This window comes from Chaetura pelagica, unplaced genomic scaffold (genome assembly GCF_000747805.2).
Source record: "Chaetura pelagica isolate M959 unplaced genomic scaffold, ChaPel_1.0 scaffold10, whole genome shotgun sequence".
Taxonomy (NCBI): Eukaryota; Metazoa; Chordata; class Aves; order Apodiformes; family Apodidae; genus Chaetura; species Chaetura pelagica.
The window spans coordinates 88343-105189 of record NW_009952263.1 but is presented as its reverse complement, the minus strand read 5'-3'; the positions used below and the strand labels follow the sequence as shown (position 1 = coordinate 105189).

Genomic DNA, 16847 nt, shown 5'->3' with positions numbered 1-16847 from the left:
CAAATTCCTCTCCCATCAATTTTTCTTTGTGAAGGCAAATGAAGCTAGAAGCATGTGATGCACTCTTAGCTGCCCATTTTGAAAAAACCCTTCCTTTCACATATCCAAAATAGTTGAAGCACAGAGAGATGACTAATCCAGCTGTGGCAGGTGCATCAATTTAGCCAGTGTGCCAAAAAGTAAAACCTGACCTCTAGTCTGCTCAAAATCTCTGTTGTTTGGCATCAGTATTGCATTTACTGAAATGCACAAGACTGCTACAGGATAAAGGTTAATTCAAACAAAATAAAAGCTCTGTAAGATCATGGGAAGCTCCCAACACTACACAGGGTACTCTTGCACAAACGACCAATTTGAAGCTGTAGAGATCATGGAAATTAAAGCAAGATCCAGTCAATTTAGGAATTCTTAGCACAGGTAAGTCCAATTCTCAGTGCAGAAATATTAAAATCTGCATGTAAACTGCAGAACTTCTCCATCTTCCCTTTCCTGTAAAAGATTTGACTCTTTATAATGTAGACAGCACACTGCAGGCGGAAGAAACCTGATGGAATAGCATCTTAGTTTTCCTTTGCAGTACCTGCCTGGCTTGCAGTTTCTGTAGAAGCATTATAAAACACTAACTTGGTTATAAGTTTGACTCGTAACATTCAAGCCCCTGAGAACTTTTCCCCAGGCTGCAGGACTATCTGCTTATGCTCTGGCTGACAATTTACCACTTGCTTTCACATTTTTTCCCTATCATCTTCCTGGTTTTGTCCACTATCACATACTGAAAAAGCAACTTCCCCCATCTCACAAAAAGCAAACTTGTTTCTATCATATCTCCTAAGAAGTTATTTAAATAGGGACATAAGGATCCCCTAAAATCTTACACAGGCAGCCATCAAAAGCCCAATAATGCCCTGAGGAAAGAATATAGTGACACCTTACAGGTAACTCTGCCCCAGGCAGACCTCCTCCTCTTTCTCTTCTTTCTACCTTTCAAATGTGTGATTTGATAAAAGCCTTTTGATGGTGTAAAAATAAAAATATTTGGCCTTTCAGGAATAAAATAACCAACAATACAGTAAAACAGTATGAGACTCTTGACTTTCCAAAGAGCACTCACATTCCAGTGACAGGGAGGAGGAATGTAGGAAATGTATATGTTCAACTTAAGAAGAGTTTCCAGGGAAGTGGAATTTTTATTTATTTGTTTTTAAAACTGCCAAGTCAAAATGAAAGTGCAACTGACTTCCAGATGTGGGTGTGGTGCTTGAAGACAGAATGCAATGTCAGACCAATTGAGATCATTTCACTGAAGCACATCTCAACTGCTCTACCTGCTACTAGTCTGCTGACAAAAGAAGGTTAGTTTTGTTTTAATATTTACTGTTCTGTATATTAAATGTGATATAGTTACTTACATAGAGAAGAGCTAGGATTTCAGTTAAATTGGCTTTACAGAGAGACATAATTTCACTAAGGCACATGCTTGTTTTCAGACTTAAAATTAGATTTTGCAGTAGAACAGAATACTGCTTAACTAATTAAAGAAAAAAATCTGTCTGTGTAAACTGGGGATATTAACTTCATTCAACATGTATTCATACAATCCCATACTAAATTTGTATCTAAATGGAAGGCTGGAACAATTTTGCAAGAAAACACGCGATGCTGTCTATTAATATATCTATTGATATACCTTCTACAAAACAGCACTTGAGAAAACAGCTGAGGTTCTGAACTGTTTGCTTACTTGTGGACAGTGATAAGATTCCTTTCTGTGCATAATACCTTGAGACATCTGCAACTGTAAGATGCAGTGTACCCACAGCAGTTTGATTCTGTAAGAAACTCCACATGGGCATAAGGTGGCTGCGTGGGATGGAGACTAAACTAAGCCTGTTCCACCGCTGTTCAGCAACTGATGCCCGAGGGGCTGCTCTGCCTTATGTAACAGGCATGTACACATGCACCTGAGGAACAACGTTAGCAGGAACGACAAATATGAATAGGAATGTTAGCCGAAACATAACTGTGCTTTTTTCAGGGAGAAATACCAACTGTTGAAGTTTTGATAACTTTGTTTCTGTCAGGAACTTGGGTCAGCCAAAAGTGTATCAGCCAGCGCAGGGTGTTCCTTTTCACAGCCAAACCACTCGGTGACTTTATGATACACAGACTTCTTGAAGTTTGCACTGAAATGTTTGTTGGTTTGCTTTCAAGCACATTTGCCAGTGATCCAGTTTGAGCATTCCCAAATGGATTCTATAATAAGTGTTTCAGACCACAACTAAATCTTTTCAGCTTACCTTAATTTTCTTCTATTTCTGGCTAAGTAGTTTCTCTTCTACAAAAAAAAACCAACAACCCAGCCAAAACCAAAAACCCAAAACACTTGCTGCTGATGCCTGAATCTCTCCTCAAAGTACTATAAAGTTGCAACAGACTATCCCTGCTGAAAAATTTTGCTAACACAGCTTGTTCGGCATAGAAATAGTCATCCCTTGCTGAAGTAATAAATAGAATGACTGTATTTTTCCATTCTCATTTAGGTAACAGTAAATGTCATATTACAAAACTTAAAATAAGAGTAGTCCTTGTTTAAAGTTTAGCAGGAAGTGTTTTGAAATGTTAACAAAATAATCCAACAAAGTTATTAAGGATTAAGCCAAACCAATTAGTTAATATTTAACTAACACATTTTTACTAAGATTTAGATAGCAGATTCACTGAAAAAAAAAAAAAAAAAACAAGAAAAAATCAAAACTATTAATTTATTTCTATTTAACTTGCCTGCATTGCTGAATATGAGATCAACCAGTAACTTATATTCCCTGCTAGACAGAATGAATTAAAAAAAATTTAAGAGATACTGTTTATAATAAACATTTGGCAACCCTCATTTAAACCCTTGTCTAAAAACCAGAAATGGTATGTGGAGGTTTTTTCAAGCTTGCAAAAGCCAAGCTTTAAAAAGCTCTGGGTCAGAATATCAGATAAGAATCTGCTTTCCGTAAATTGGCCTCAAATTCTGACACAGTGCAGACGCTGAAAAAGGAGGATGTTTTTTTTTTCATTCTCAGCTAAATTTTCTACTGCTGTTAAGAAATCTTGATCCCATTTATTTCAATAAAACAAGGCACTGGAGGGACTGTAGCTTACAATAGAAAGAATTTCAGCAAAATAATCAATTAACACAATTACAGGAAAATACCATAGGACACAGCCTGCTTAAGACAGTCTGAAGATAGGAACACTCAAGCTCCAGCCCTAAGCAGGCAGTGAAAATACAGCCTTAGTGTTTATGGAGCAAATCTGTCATGAGACAGTACTGGGAGAAAACATCAGAGATTCTGAGCTGTTTGGGTATTTGTGGGTAGTTTTGCATGTGGCAAGATTCTTTTCTGTCATAACATCCTGAGAAGTCTCCAGCTGTAAAATGCAGTGTTCGTGCAGTAATTTGATTCCCTAAGAAATTCCATGTGTGCACTGCTCCCTGGACAGAGACCTCAGCCTATTCTGGTGCTGCTCAGCATTGCTGAGTCTCCCCTGCCCTGTTTTGTTTAACAGGCATGCATATGTGTGCCTGAGAAACAAAAAAGCACATTCTCCCTATATTACAGTCATATCCCAAATTTCCCAGAATTTCTGATAGTGGAATACTAGTGCTTACCCCTAAGCTTTAACCTGTTAATATTCCTTATCCACTCTATAAAACCAGTATTTGCAATATTCTTCTACAAATTCTATTCTGGTGTTCTGATATTCTTTTGTTTTGTAGAGGCTGTAGAGAGGAGGGTGCAATCTCAACCCTATAAAGGTACAGACAAATTCATTTTGCAATGAAATACAGTAGAGCATAATGGAGTCAGGGCAGTTTAAGCAGTGATGGCTCCTGAACTGAAAGTTGGAAAACAGTGAGGTGCACTCCAAGCAACTTGCCATCTCAAATGCTAAGGTTAAGGAAAGTACTTCAACTAAGTCGATTTTACTTTGCATTGCATACATGGATGTAGTTAGTTACCCCATTTCATGTGAGAATTTGAGGCTGTTTATTCTGCTTCCATCAGTGTTCAGCTCTGCTTTGATTATTTACAAAAGTATTCTCAATATCCAACTACTTCAAACATGAGATGTATAAGCAACCCTGAGCAAGGGTTTTAGGTTCCAACAGATATTAAAAACTTAAACCCAGTATTACTCTTTTTGTCTTCCCTTCTCCCCTCTTTTTATGTGTCTTGTAGCTTTGCCATGGACTGGGATATGAATAATTCCACTGATGACTGGATTGACGATGAGGAGCACGATCCTGACTCCATTTTAGATTACAGTACTTATGAGCTTCTCTGTGAAAAAAGTGATGTAAGAAATTTCAGTAAATTATTCCTCCCTGTGTTTTATACATTGGCTTTCACTGTTGGAGTGGCTGGAAATTCATTAGTGGTGGCAATTTATTCCTATTGCAAGAAACCAAAGACCAAGACGGATGTGTACATCATGCATCTAGCCATTGCTGATTTGCTCTTGCTCTTTACACTCCCTTTTTGGGCTGCAAATGCAGTGCAGGGATGGGAACTAGGAAACTTTATGTGCAAGCTCACTTCTTCCCTGTACACCATGAATTTCAGCTCTAGCATGCTGTTCCTGGCCTGTATCAGTGTGGATAGATACAGGGCCACTTCTGAATCCCAGGGTCACAGAAGAGTTGGGAAACACTGCAGTGTTACCTGCACCTGCGTCTGGCTGGCTGCCATTTTCCTCAGCATCCCTGAACTGATATTTAATCAAGTCAGGAAACACAATGACAGGAATCAGTGCCTTCCTGTACTTCCAATGAACATAGAAACAGTCTTGAAAGCAACCATTCAAATCCTGGAAATTATCCTGGAATTTGTGCTTCCTTTCCTAGTCATGCTGGTATGCTACTCAGCCACTGCTCGAGCAATCTTCAGATCTGCAAATGCTAAAAAATCTAGACCCTTTCTCGTTCTGCTGGCAGTAGTGGCTACTTTCATTATTACCCAGCTACCTTACAACATCGTCAAGCTCTGGCGAGCCATAGATATCATCTACATGTTGATCACTGACTGTGATGTAAGCAAAACCTTAGACATTGCACTCCAGGTCACCAAGAGCATAGCTTTGTTTCACACCTGCCTGAACCCTCTTCTCTACGCCTTTCTGGGTGCATCTTTTAAAATGCATATTGTGAAAATTGCAAAAAATTATGGACACTGGAGAAAACAACAACAGAACAGAAGACCTGAAGAAATTTCTATGAATTTTGAAGAACATACTGAAGATACAACTAGTTTCACTATATAGGCCCTCTATTACTTTCATTATCTCATATAACCAATGGATATTATCTACCAATTCTGGGCGTATTGTTTCAGCAGCTGTTTCTCTGCAAGTCAGCTTTCACATTAATTTCTGAATCTGCAGACTAGCCAAGACACTACAGTGCAATTCAAAGTGGAACAAGCTGAGCAAAATTAAGCATCAGGCAAGAACTGAATACTGACATCCATAGAAATAACTAGAGGTATTTACTAAAAAAACTAAAACAAACAAACAAACAAACAATCAAAAACCATTCAAACAAATAAAAGCTGAACAAAAAAACCCACAACAGGACCCAAACACCTAAAAATCCCCCAGATTTAAATTTGAAAAGATCACAGTACTAGGCAATTAAATAGCTGTGTAATGAACAACCTGAGTATGTCTAAATATAAAACAAAAGCAGAAAAAAATCCATCAGCAATAAACCAGTAGTACAGGAACTTTTGTACCGAAAGTTAAGAACATTTTCTTCTTTTTTTTCTACAACTATTTAGTAAAATGTTAGAACATTTGCTTCTGAAGTCAGTTCCATTTTTTTCCTCAGCTAGCATTCCATAGATAACCTTGCAGCTTGAAAGGAGGCATCAGTTAATGGCAGAGAACTGAGACAGACAAGGGGGGGTAGAAAGCTATTCCCTATATATTTCCACATATGTGTACAACACACCCCACAAAATACAGTAACTCCTCTGTATCTACAAAAAATGACCTTTCACCTCTCCTTTTATGCCCAACCTCAATAAGCCCAGTGCTTTATGGAAGGCACACTCCAGATCTCTGTAAATGTCATGTCAAGTGTAAATGCCAAAATAGTATAGACAAAGCATTAGCAGAAATGTAAGTAAAAGTTAAGCTAATCTTCAGATACAGGGCCTGGAACTTCTAGTCAGGATGTGTAAAATTAATCAAACACTGCAATAACAGTATCTGCTAAAATATATGGAGATACAATAAAATAAAATAATATAAAATGTGTACTGGCTGTCATTCATATCTTATGCTTGTTTTCTTTTAGTAGGCATTGATATCTCTCACCCTAGGCATTTATCAACCAGCAAAGTCTAGAGGCCTTGTTTGATGAATGAGAGAGGTTCTGATTCCATTTGGAGCTGATGGTTGGTGGGATTTACACTTTTCACATAAGAGGTACGAGAGCTGTCCCTGCCACAGTGCTGGAGAGGATTCCAGGAAAACAGCAGTTTTCCATCACTCTGTGGAAGCATTTAAAATATATTGACATATTACCTTTCAACATTAAACAAGTAGGATCACAGAATACTGTCCCTGCCTTCAAACATTCCATGGCTCTGACAAAATGCCTGATCCACAGCTTATGAAAGCCAAGAATAATCTCTCACTTTTGGACACTGTTCCCAGTTACACAATTATGGACTGGAAGAAATAGCTCTAAAATGACAGACAAGAAACAACAGTAGCATAAACAAAACACAAGCTTCTGCTCTCTGCTTGGATGACAAAAGCTTAGGAGAATTTCTGCCTAGTGTTTTGAGAAATATTAGGGCGTGAAGCGGTCAGAGGTCCCTGACAGTCTACACACACAGGCTATAAATCTAACATGTTTAAGTCATGCTGGATTTATTGTAGATGTGCAAAGCACCCATGCAGGCCACAGTAAGAAACTCCAGTTCTTCCATGAAGCAACAGACTCCTTGCACATGTGATTTATGATTTGTCTTCACAAACACAGCATACTCAAACCTCACATGCAAACTGCCGTATAGAGCTTCACAAAAAAAAAAAAAAAAAAAAAGGTTTAAAGGCTACAGCAATAAACATGGAAGTTACCTGACAGAAAGAGGTAACGTTTTATTCAGGGTTTCCATACTTACCACTGCTCCACCACTTCTTGCCATTGATCACGTAACTGTTTCCATCTCGCTCGATGCTGCATTGCATGTTGGTGGCATCGCTCGAAGCGACATCAGGTTCTGCATTAAAGCAAAAAACAACTAAACAACCACTGGATTAAGTACACAGATAGTACTACAACCACAAACATAGGGAACTAGAAAGACTATATTGATAGTAACACTGTTTTGCTCCCAGCAGAAAAGCTGTTTTCAGAACCTTGCTCTGCTGGTGATCAAAGGCTTTCTGTTTTCTTCACAGCCAGTTTACCCCTTCTTGGGCTCAGACTACTCTTTTTTTATAGTCAACAGCCTCCTTCCTTCCCTAACGTTTTTAAATCCTTCCCCTTTCCAACATACCTATAGATAACAGTCATATCTCTCCCCAGTCTTTTCTCCCTTGGACTTTCCTCAAGTCAAAATTGAGAGATTTACACTACTTTTGCTATGGTTTATGAAATCAGTTACACTAAGCAGTTGCCAGCAAAATGTCAACAATTACGGTTTGCAACAGGAAAGATTCCTCTTCACTCCTTTCACTCTTATCTTCTTTTATAGGACATCTTAAAAGCACAACCATCTCTTTCCTGTTGGTGAACATGGTGAAACAGAATTTACAAAATAAGGGTCCAGCTCTGCAAGACTGAGTTCTCTAAACTTGTTGACACAGTGTGGGAAAACAGATGTCTTAATTATTTCAGAGTGATTGCAACAATAAGAATGAAAGCTAATCAGTATGCTCACCTCCTACAGAGGAATGAAAGCCATTTATCTTACACTCAGCCTTGGACAAGAGTGCAGGCTATTTTATTGCACTTATCTTACACCTGACATGGAGCAGGAGTGGAAGGAATGGTCCATTCACTTCACCTGTAGTGAGCACTGGGTTTTTCCCCACCCTTCTCTTAATTAACAAGCATTATTAGCCTGCTAAGAACCAATCAGCACACAATTTATGACCAAGTCCAACCTAATCAATAGGTATAAAATTAGTTTTTAGAATCCTTTTTTTTCAGAGGAAAAGAACTCCAACTCTCTGTATGGGTCGATGGGCCTGAATCCTGTCTTCCCCCTCAAACAGGGACACCTCTTTGATAAGACTTGCATCTCCAACTCTGTCAGATGATATCATCATGAATCACTAACTCAAGCTTGAATGTTGGCAGTAAGTGTATTTATCAACAACGATTCTGAACTTGTTGTATCTGTTGCCTTACTCAATTATCTATCTGGAAGTCCTGGGCAGGACTGTGGAACAAGCAAACATTGATAAGTAAACTACCTACCATTTTAACTTTGCAAAACTGTCTCAGTGAAAGTCCTTGGTGGGAATCTGAGAAAGGCAAACCTTGATTCTAATAAGTGGCTGCACACACACAATCCTTCAGACATAAACAACTGAGTAAGTGTGGGACTAGGACTGGATCCAGCCACACCTAGACTTTTCTCTGAGGAGTTTAGAAAGCAACAGGACCCTTTCTGAACCTTGTGACTCCTCAGCAGGGCCTATCTCAGCCACCTTGCAGACTCATACCCCTTACACGACACCCAAGAAGATAAAGATTTTTACATCACATGTTCAAAAGCTACCTTCCTAAACCAATAGCCAGGCCTTGCACAGATGCTGGATGGTAGAAGCTTTCAAGAGCAAAAATCAGTATAGAGTTGAGCAGCAAACATAAAGCAAGTGCATCATATGTTTTGCAAGTAATCTTCACGTCATGTCTTAAAACCTCTACGTACCCAATACTGCAAAACTACACAACTTTAATCACAATAATCATACTTGTACCTACATATATGTTTCTAGAAAGCCCCATAGCACAGTAAAAAAAAAAAGATAAGTTCTATTGTAAATCTGGTTGGTATAATAAAATGTATTTTACCAGTACTAAAAATAAATTGAAAAGGTATGGAAAGGAAATGCTAATTATTGCAACCATGAAAAATGGTAGCTATCAGGGAAGGGCATCGAGGATGCTTCACTTTGTACCCATACCTCATACATGATTTCACATTCAAACACACTCACAGTGGAAGTTTCTGCATTAATTCATTAACACACGAAAACTTGTAAATTTGTCTTTTGTGCACATGCCACATGAAATTTCTACCAGTTGTCTCTAACTTTCTTTTGGAGAAAAATTTACCTGTCATGCAGAAGCAAGAACTAATCTTTCCTTCCAGGAGAGGCTCCAGCCACTCTTTCTTTTGCTCTTCAGTCCCATACATGTGTAGGACCTCCATATTTCCAGTGTCTGAAAGACATCAGCAGTCATGTTTACTTCTTGAAACACACAACTCTTAAGATATGATGCCCAACTTTATGATGCTCTCGACATTGTAGTCACAGGACAGGGCTGCTAACCTGGTGCATGACAGTTGAAAACCTCTGGAGCAAAGAGGCATTTCCCTGTCTCCTCAGCTATTAGCGCATAGTCAAGCTGGCTGAGACCACTGACGTCTGGGAGAAAAAGGTTCCACAGACCTTCTGCTTTGGCCATTTCCTATTGAAAGAATCAATAGAGAAAAAACATTAGCAAGAAAACTTTTAAAGAAACAACCAACGCTTAAATTCTGGCTTGCTGTCCAATTGCTTCCTTTCAGCTTAACATACTGTCCAATATATCTGATGACATTTTTCAGCAGCTATTTTCAATAGGTACATTCTTTGTCTTAAAGTTCAGACATATCCCTCACAGAACTCACTTTTGCTTTTCTCCTCTCTCACTCACATCTCTCACCTCCTTTTGCACACCTCCTTCTTCCTTTCCTTTCATTTTTCCTCACACTGTTTCTTTCCATGCAGAGTACCTTCTCCAGCAGGATACACCGAATATTCTTACACTCTGTGTCAGTGCCTGTTTCTTTCTTCTCTAAAGAGCTCAAAAATATTTATTATCTCATACCTTCAGTCTCTCAAGCAGAGGTGGTTTATTCCATTTTTCCTCAGTATTTCCTTGTCCAGCATAGTATTTAACTATTTCCTTAGAAAAACAATTTAAAAGATGCTGTTTAAATTGAAACGTGTAGCAGACAAGTGACAATATGGTGTCTTTTCCTCCCTAAGAAACCCATACAAAAATATTCAATACAAGTTTTTATTACATTGTTGGTTGCACTTTAAAATATAATTGAAAATCAAACTGCAATCTATTAATTCTGTAAGACTTTAAATGCATCATGGAAAAGACCCAAATCAGTACTTTATTGCATAAGAGGAAATTATTTGAGGTGTTTTAAAGTATCCAGTGATGACCATAGGCCAGTGGTTTCTGATCATGTAAGCAACTGTTACCAACAGTGCACACAAGAGCCATGAACCCAAAAGCAAAACAAGTGAAAGCCTGATGTACTGATGCTTATGATTCAGGTTTCCCATCACAACGGTCAGACTTAAAAGATAGTAAGGTGTTTTTTAACTGAGGAAAAAACCACAAAGAATAGAGTTTCTTTTCCAGTCAAAATAATTCATTAACAGATTATAGAAGCAGTCATTCCAAGCACCAGATATTAGAGCTAAATCAAACTGTGTATTCTGTAATCCTAGTATTTGGCATGCATGTTTAGTGAGGCACAGCACTTCAAAGCTGGCCCAGAAATAGTTTTAGAACAAAGTAACATAGCGGCCTCTTCTGAAAATCACATAATAAGACAAATTCCAAAGTAGAACTTACAAGTCCCAATTCACAATCCCTGTTACCAGAAATCACTGAGAAGCACAACACTAATAATTTGCGAAATCTGCAAGGCCAGGTGTGGTTAGTTTGTCTTCAAAGCAAGAACTTTAATTATTGCAAGGCTTCCTTGGAAAATCCCAAACTAGTTACAGATAGAGTGTTAAGAAATTTTGCATATGAGGAGCTTCTGCTCTCAGCCACTCCTTGTGACAAGCAGATGCATTCATAAATCTTTTAGATCAATGTTATGTGCATGTCTGCCTGACTGCCAAAAAAGAGAAAAAAACCCCAACAAACAAAAAACCCAATTCTGCAACAAAAGTCAGCTGTGCTTCCATGAGGCTAAAAGCTGAACCAACTTTTTAAGTGGAAAATTTCTACCCCCCTAGGCTAAGCTAAGCAGTAAAATGCTTAATCTCATTTTCCCTTCCACTAATTAGAGACTTGTATGGATATTTTATCATTTTATTTCAAACTTTTACTGTTATTGGATATATTCAGAAATGAGGCTACATCAATACATTAGAGAATCACATTTATTATCACAGAAGTCACATCTTAAAAAATAAGTCAAGAAACAGAAACATTAACCTTTATATGCTGGTTAAAACCAGGAGCTTCCACTTTTAAACTCAGCATCTTTCCATTTAGTATGTTAGAGTTCTAGGTTTGTGTTAGTGCTAAAAGTATTTAGAAACAGAAAATCATTGAATGGTTTGGGTTGGAAGGGACCGTAAAGATGATCTAGTTGAACCCCCCCTGCCATAGGCAGGGACACCTTCCACTGGACCAGGTTGCACAAATTGTGGCAAATAATTATTAAAAGTGACTTTTTTTTTAAAAAAGAGCAGCTCTTAAACTTCAAAAATTTTAAAAAGGAACTCTTAGCTTTTCTTAAAGAGGCATACAACATTTTCATTCTGTAAAAAAACTAATGCAGAATGCAATGATTTCTGTTAATATTTTTCAATGCCACAAACATAACTGGATGAAAATAAAGCTGTTTCAAAAAAAAAAAAAAAAAAAAGGAAGAAATTACTTCTAGACATAGTTTCACATCTTTATAAACTTTAGCCACAAAATATTAATTTTTAAGTAGGTTTACTAAAAGCTTTTACCTTCTCAGCTGGATATATGTGCTGTTTCATGAACTGCTTGACCTTCAGCAAAGTTTCTTGGCCTTTCCTACTTTGACAGAACAGCTCTGCAGAATCACTGTGATGTGTGCTGCTGAAAGATGACCTAGAGAAGAAGATTCAATGCAATAACAAGTAAGACCAGATTTTCCCCTCATAATAATATAAGTTGCCTTACACAGGTATTTAAATAAGTTAAGCCATTGTAAAAGCTTTGCCTTGCCTTTAACGAGTAGTTTAGACCACTCTTACCTTTTTGAGAGCTCTAACCCTCTCTCTGCCAAAGGCTTCACAATCCCAGCAAATTCATGACTACTCTCTGCAGAAGCATTTCCAATGAGATATCTAGCATATACACCCTAAAATGAAAAGAAAGGCATATGTGATATTATTATGCCCTCAAAATTGCCTCTTTAATAGATCAGTGATTTCTTCTACTATGAAACTAAAACTTAAATGCACATATTCTTAAAAGAATAGCACCCAGAAGGTATTACTGGGGTATGTTTGGTTTAGTCTGTATCTGATATAATGGAGATGGTTGGTGCACAAGAGAAGAAAAAACAAACCATACCCCAGCTAAACCAAACTAAAGGTAAATTACAAAAAAAAAAAAAAGTAAAGAAAGACAAAAAAGGAATGCCTGCACATGATACTGAAAGCAGATGCTGTGTCTGTCCTTTAAGCCTGTCCCCCAGCCTGTCCCTTAAGCCAACCAACAACAGTACACACATATGATTATTCATAATGAAATTAACTACCCACATCCACACTCTTACACTAAACTAATACTAGGTAGTTCATCCCACATTAGGTATGCTGAGCTCATGCTGCAACTCATTAAAACATATTTATGCCTTGCAATGGCTTAATATCTTATTAAACAGTTAATTCTGTTAATAATGAATCAAGGAAACTTATTTTCTCTCAAGATTGGCCCCCTATGCTGATAATAAACTGAGTTCACAACACATTCTTTTTCATCTGTGCTTGGCACCACCAGGATCTTACTATGTATCCTGCTCTCTACTTCCATGAGAGCTGCAGAAACTCAGGAAGATACTTGTTTCTTTAAATTTAAATTAGCCAGAGTGCAAAAAAGGTAATGACAAAATTGCCTGTATACTGGAACATCAATAAGAAAAATCTACACGTTCTCATTTTCTTTATTTTTAGCCTACTTTCTTAATAAATTAATTACTTCTAATGTAATTTACTTTATGTAGCAAGAATTCTATGCTAGAGAGCTATCAGTCATAAGCACCTAAGATAATGCCTCTAAAAGAACAAACTGAAATACAATGGTTCTAGCTATTTTAAAATACTACTCATGTTCTGAACCAGTATTACCAGATAAAAATACTCATGATAAAAATATGTGACATTTCAGCAAATGTGAGTGTCATACCTGGGCTATTGCTGCCATTTTAAAACATGACAAAGCCAGAAAAAAGTTCAAGTTGGATAAAGTAGTGCTAATACCCCGGCAGCGGCAGTAAAGGGAAACCAGTTCTTCAAATGAAGGAGTTTCTTCAAAAAAAGCAACATAATATTTTAGAATACTCAACGTTTTCTATTTTTTTTCCCCACCTTACTCTTCAAACATTTGATCAGCTTTTCAGTTTTCTGAGCTATCCCAGTTACATAGTAAAAGCTGTGACTTAACATTTCTCATCATTTCAGTATGATACAGAGAGACAAAAGGAAATTGGAATTGTCAGAATTCCAGATAAGTGTAACACTTCCTACTGTCCCTTGCCTCCACTCCAATAAGGAAACTAATTTCACCACCAGGGGCGAGGTGTGGGGTTTTTTTGTCTGTTTGTTTGGTTTTAGAAAGGGATAAATTTACATCTACAATTCAGTTTTCTTCCATTACCTCTAAGAAATGTTCAAAATAAACTTTTACAGAAGTAGCATATTGTGGCTAAGACACAGCTTGTTAAAACAGAACTATCTTAAACCTCATTATCAACATGTTTCCTACAATGAAGAAAACTATGGAAAAGTTCTTTTCAAGTGTAAAAATACATGCTTATTAATTTAACTTTTTATTCTTGTTTAGAAAGGTAACATATCAAATAGAAATCAACCTTAGAAATAATTTCAACCAAAATTTTACGGTTTCATACCTATGCTGTCTTTGAAACCGAAGACACCTCCTTGCCCTAAGACCTTTACAGACGAAGGCCAGAAGTAGCAAAGAGTGGTATATGCTAGGTCTGCTAAAGGATGACCAGCAGTTGAAAGTTCCCAGTCCAGCACTGCCAAAACACGAGCCTTAAATAAAAATAAAAACCTCAATGAATGCTAGAAGATAAAGTTCTCCCCATCCACAAATGAACAACCCACTTAATATCCAACAGCTTTTGTTTGTTTACTATGTGACTAAAAATAAAAATATGCAATGTACGTGTCTACAGCAAAACAAGTTCCTTTTAGCCCTATGTAAGGATCTGCAGAAAATTAACAGTCACGTAGCGGCAAAAACCAAAGCATTTTTCCAATGAACATCTGTTTTAAGTTCTACATTTTTAGTAGCATTCTTCCTGTAAGAGACTTCTAAACTCTTCTAGTCAAAAATTGATTGAAATAAAATATCCTAAAGGACAGCAGGATTGACAGCTGGATTTTGGGTTTTTTTTGTTTCCAGTCCAGTTACACAGATACTCATGGACAGAGCATGAATTAAAAAAGATAACTTATCACAATATTTTGCATCAATTAACACTTATTTCAGGAACTGAATTTCTTGATCAGGACAGTCAATGACTGCCCAGACAGTGACATGAGCCTCTGCTGCAAGATCCCTTGCAATGGTGTCATCAGGTGGATGGTCTGAGACTCCCCAAACTGTGATTCTGGTGAACTATTATAATCCAGCTGGCTTGTTATCCTGAATGACTCCTACCCATGATCCATGGCTACTTGAACTATGTGCAAAAGATTTTCCTACATGGTCATTCCTGCATATGCAGGAACAATTTCTACAGCTCTATTTAAAAAGACCTATCTGCATTTTGGTCAATTCTATCAACTACATCAGGAACAGCTGGGAGAGTCTTAAGACTGCCTGAAGCAGGCATTGGAGTCTTGGTCACAAATCCCAAGCATACCTTCTGGTCACAACACAGCAAATAGCATGGAAAGAAATAATGAAAATGCAGTTTTGTCAACAGACAGATAACACATTTATTTCCACAAACTAAAAAAAGTATCTTCCTTTTCCCTAAAGATGAATGAGGAATTTTCAGGGTCTCTGTGGCCTACGTGTGCTCAATAACTAAGCAGCTTTGGCAGATTTCTCTTTGCTTCCACTAGGATCACATATCACACATTCAGATCCTGTTTCAAATGCCACCATTGTTAACCACCATACCACAGATTTCAACAGGCTTTGGGTCAGATGCTTACGTAGTTTAATGTAGTGAACCTTCAGTATGTCCTTACGTTGCACTAAATAGGATTAATGCATCTACAATGTTTTGTTCCTGGACTTTGAAGTAAGGACTAGAATAAAGAATAAATAGAGTAACTAGCTAGCATGAGCTACTAACTAGCATGAAAACTAGGACTGTATTAGGTACCTAAACACCATATATAGAGTACAGAGAATAGTTAAGTTCTCTATCATTCCTTTCAAAGATGTATCCTGCACTAAAGCACCTGTATGTCTCATGACTTTGTAGGAGTACAAACAGATGGAAGACCAAAAACTTGTAAACATGTACAAATATGTTTTAAATACCTCTGTTGGATGGAAGATGATATTATCTATTCTAAAGTCTCCATGAATCAGGCTTTCTTCATTATCATCAGGTGGCAAGTTGTTTGCTAACCATTCAGCCAGCTCATGCATGGCAGGAATATTGGTATGAGCAGCTGCATCATACTGCTTTTTCCAAGTTGATACCTAAAGAAATGCAAACACTTCAACAGATTTTCCAACTGATTCACAAGTTTCTCAAGAGCACAAAATTCTGAAGCACATGCTTCTGAACTCAGACTATTACCATAAATTCAGTGGACTCAAATACCTTTGCATTTGCAGATGTGAGCCGTGAGGTCAAAACATGCAGTGAAGACTACCTCTATTTTCTACTTCAATCCTATTTACATAGTCTAAATCTAGTATTATTTCAAAAGCAAATTAATACCATTCCATGAGCATAGCACTACAGGTTTGATCTGAATGTAGTAGTAACTCCATACTGTGCACAAATAATTGGACTAAGTGAAGGCATTTAATTGTTAAAATATGATGGTTATTTTTACATGTCATTAATAATTAACAACTTAGCTTGCAAATAAATCCTCAGAGACCTGACAAAACAAGAGAACTTTTTGAAGAGCTGTACCTGTCTTCTGCAGTATCCTGGTCCTCTACCATACCCTTGGAGACCCAATGACTGTAAATCAAAGGAGTGCAACAGGGCCAAAGTTTCTATCATTGCAATATACAAAGCAGAACGCTCTGCTGGGCCCACTTCAGGTAGTGAGAGGTCTCGGAAGATGCGACCCTAGAAACATCATAAATCAGACATTTGGTGGGATGTACACATCAGATGAAGAGTATTAAAGCTATACATTTCAAGAGCAAAAAAAGACACAGTGAACCAACACTCCCTATGCAACCGTAAACTCCTTCCTCATTTATTTTATTCCTCGTGCAAGACATTAAGGGATTCACAGTAATCTCAGGTCAGTAGTATGCAGGGTATCTATTGGAAGGCAACTAAAATAACAGCTATACTCAGTAAATTAAAGTTTGAATTAGAGCACTCAATCCACATATCCTCAAGCCTGAATGTACCAGGAAAAAAAAAAAA

At 37.5% G+C, this 16847-nt stretch overlaps 2 protein-coding genes across 2 annotated transcripts in view; one reads left to right on the top strand and one right to left on the bottom strand.

Moving 5' to 3' along the window:
- Positions 1–16847, bottom strand: part of ACAD11 (acyl-CoA dehydrogenase family, member 11) — a 31654-nt gene that overhangs the window by 10685 nt on the left and 4122 nt on the right. The window contains exons 4-13 of the mRNA XM_010007591.1: positions 16377–16538; positions 15767–15931; positions 14151–14298; positions 13427–13548; positions 12271–12377; positions 12001–12124; positions 10112–10189; positions 9571–9709; positions 9353–9460; positions 7185–7283 (exon numbers count right to left, since the gene is read on the bottom strand). Of these exons, the coding sequence (XP_010005893.1) occupies positions 7185–7283; positions 9353–9460; positions 9571–9709; positions 10112–10189; positions 12001–12124; positions 12271–12377; positions 13427–13548; positions 14151–14298; positions 15767–15931; positions 16377–16538 (1252 nt within the window). The remainder of the gene's footprint in view (positions 1–7184; positions 7284–9352; positions 9461–9570; positions 9710–10111; positions 10190–12000; positions 12125–12270; positions 12378–13426; positions 13549–14150; positions 14299–15766; positions 15932–16376; positions 16539–16847) is intronic.
- Positions 4237–5313, top strand: ACKR4 (atypical chemokine receptor 4). The gene has a single exon (XM_010007480.1). The coding sequence runs from the start codon at positions 4240–4242 to the stop codon at positions 5311–5313; it is 1074 nt and encodes a 357-aa protein (XP_010005782.1). The 5' UTR covers positions 4237–4239.

Coding starts and splice junctions, on each gene's coding strand:
- ACKR4 (XM_010007480.1), top strand. CDS start 4,240: ATGGACTGGGATATGAATAATTCCACTGATGACTGGATTGACGATGAG.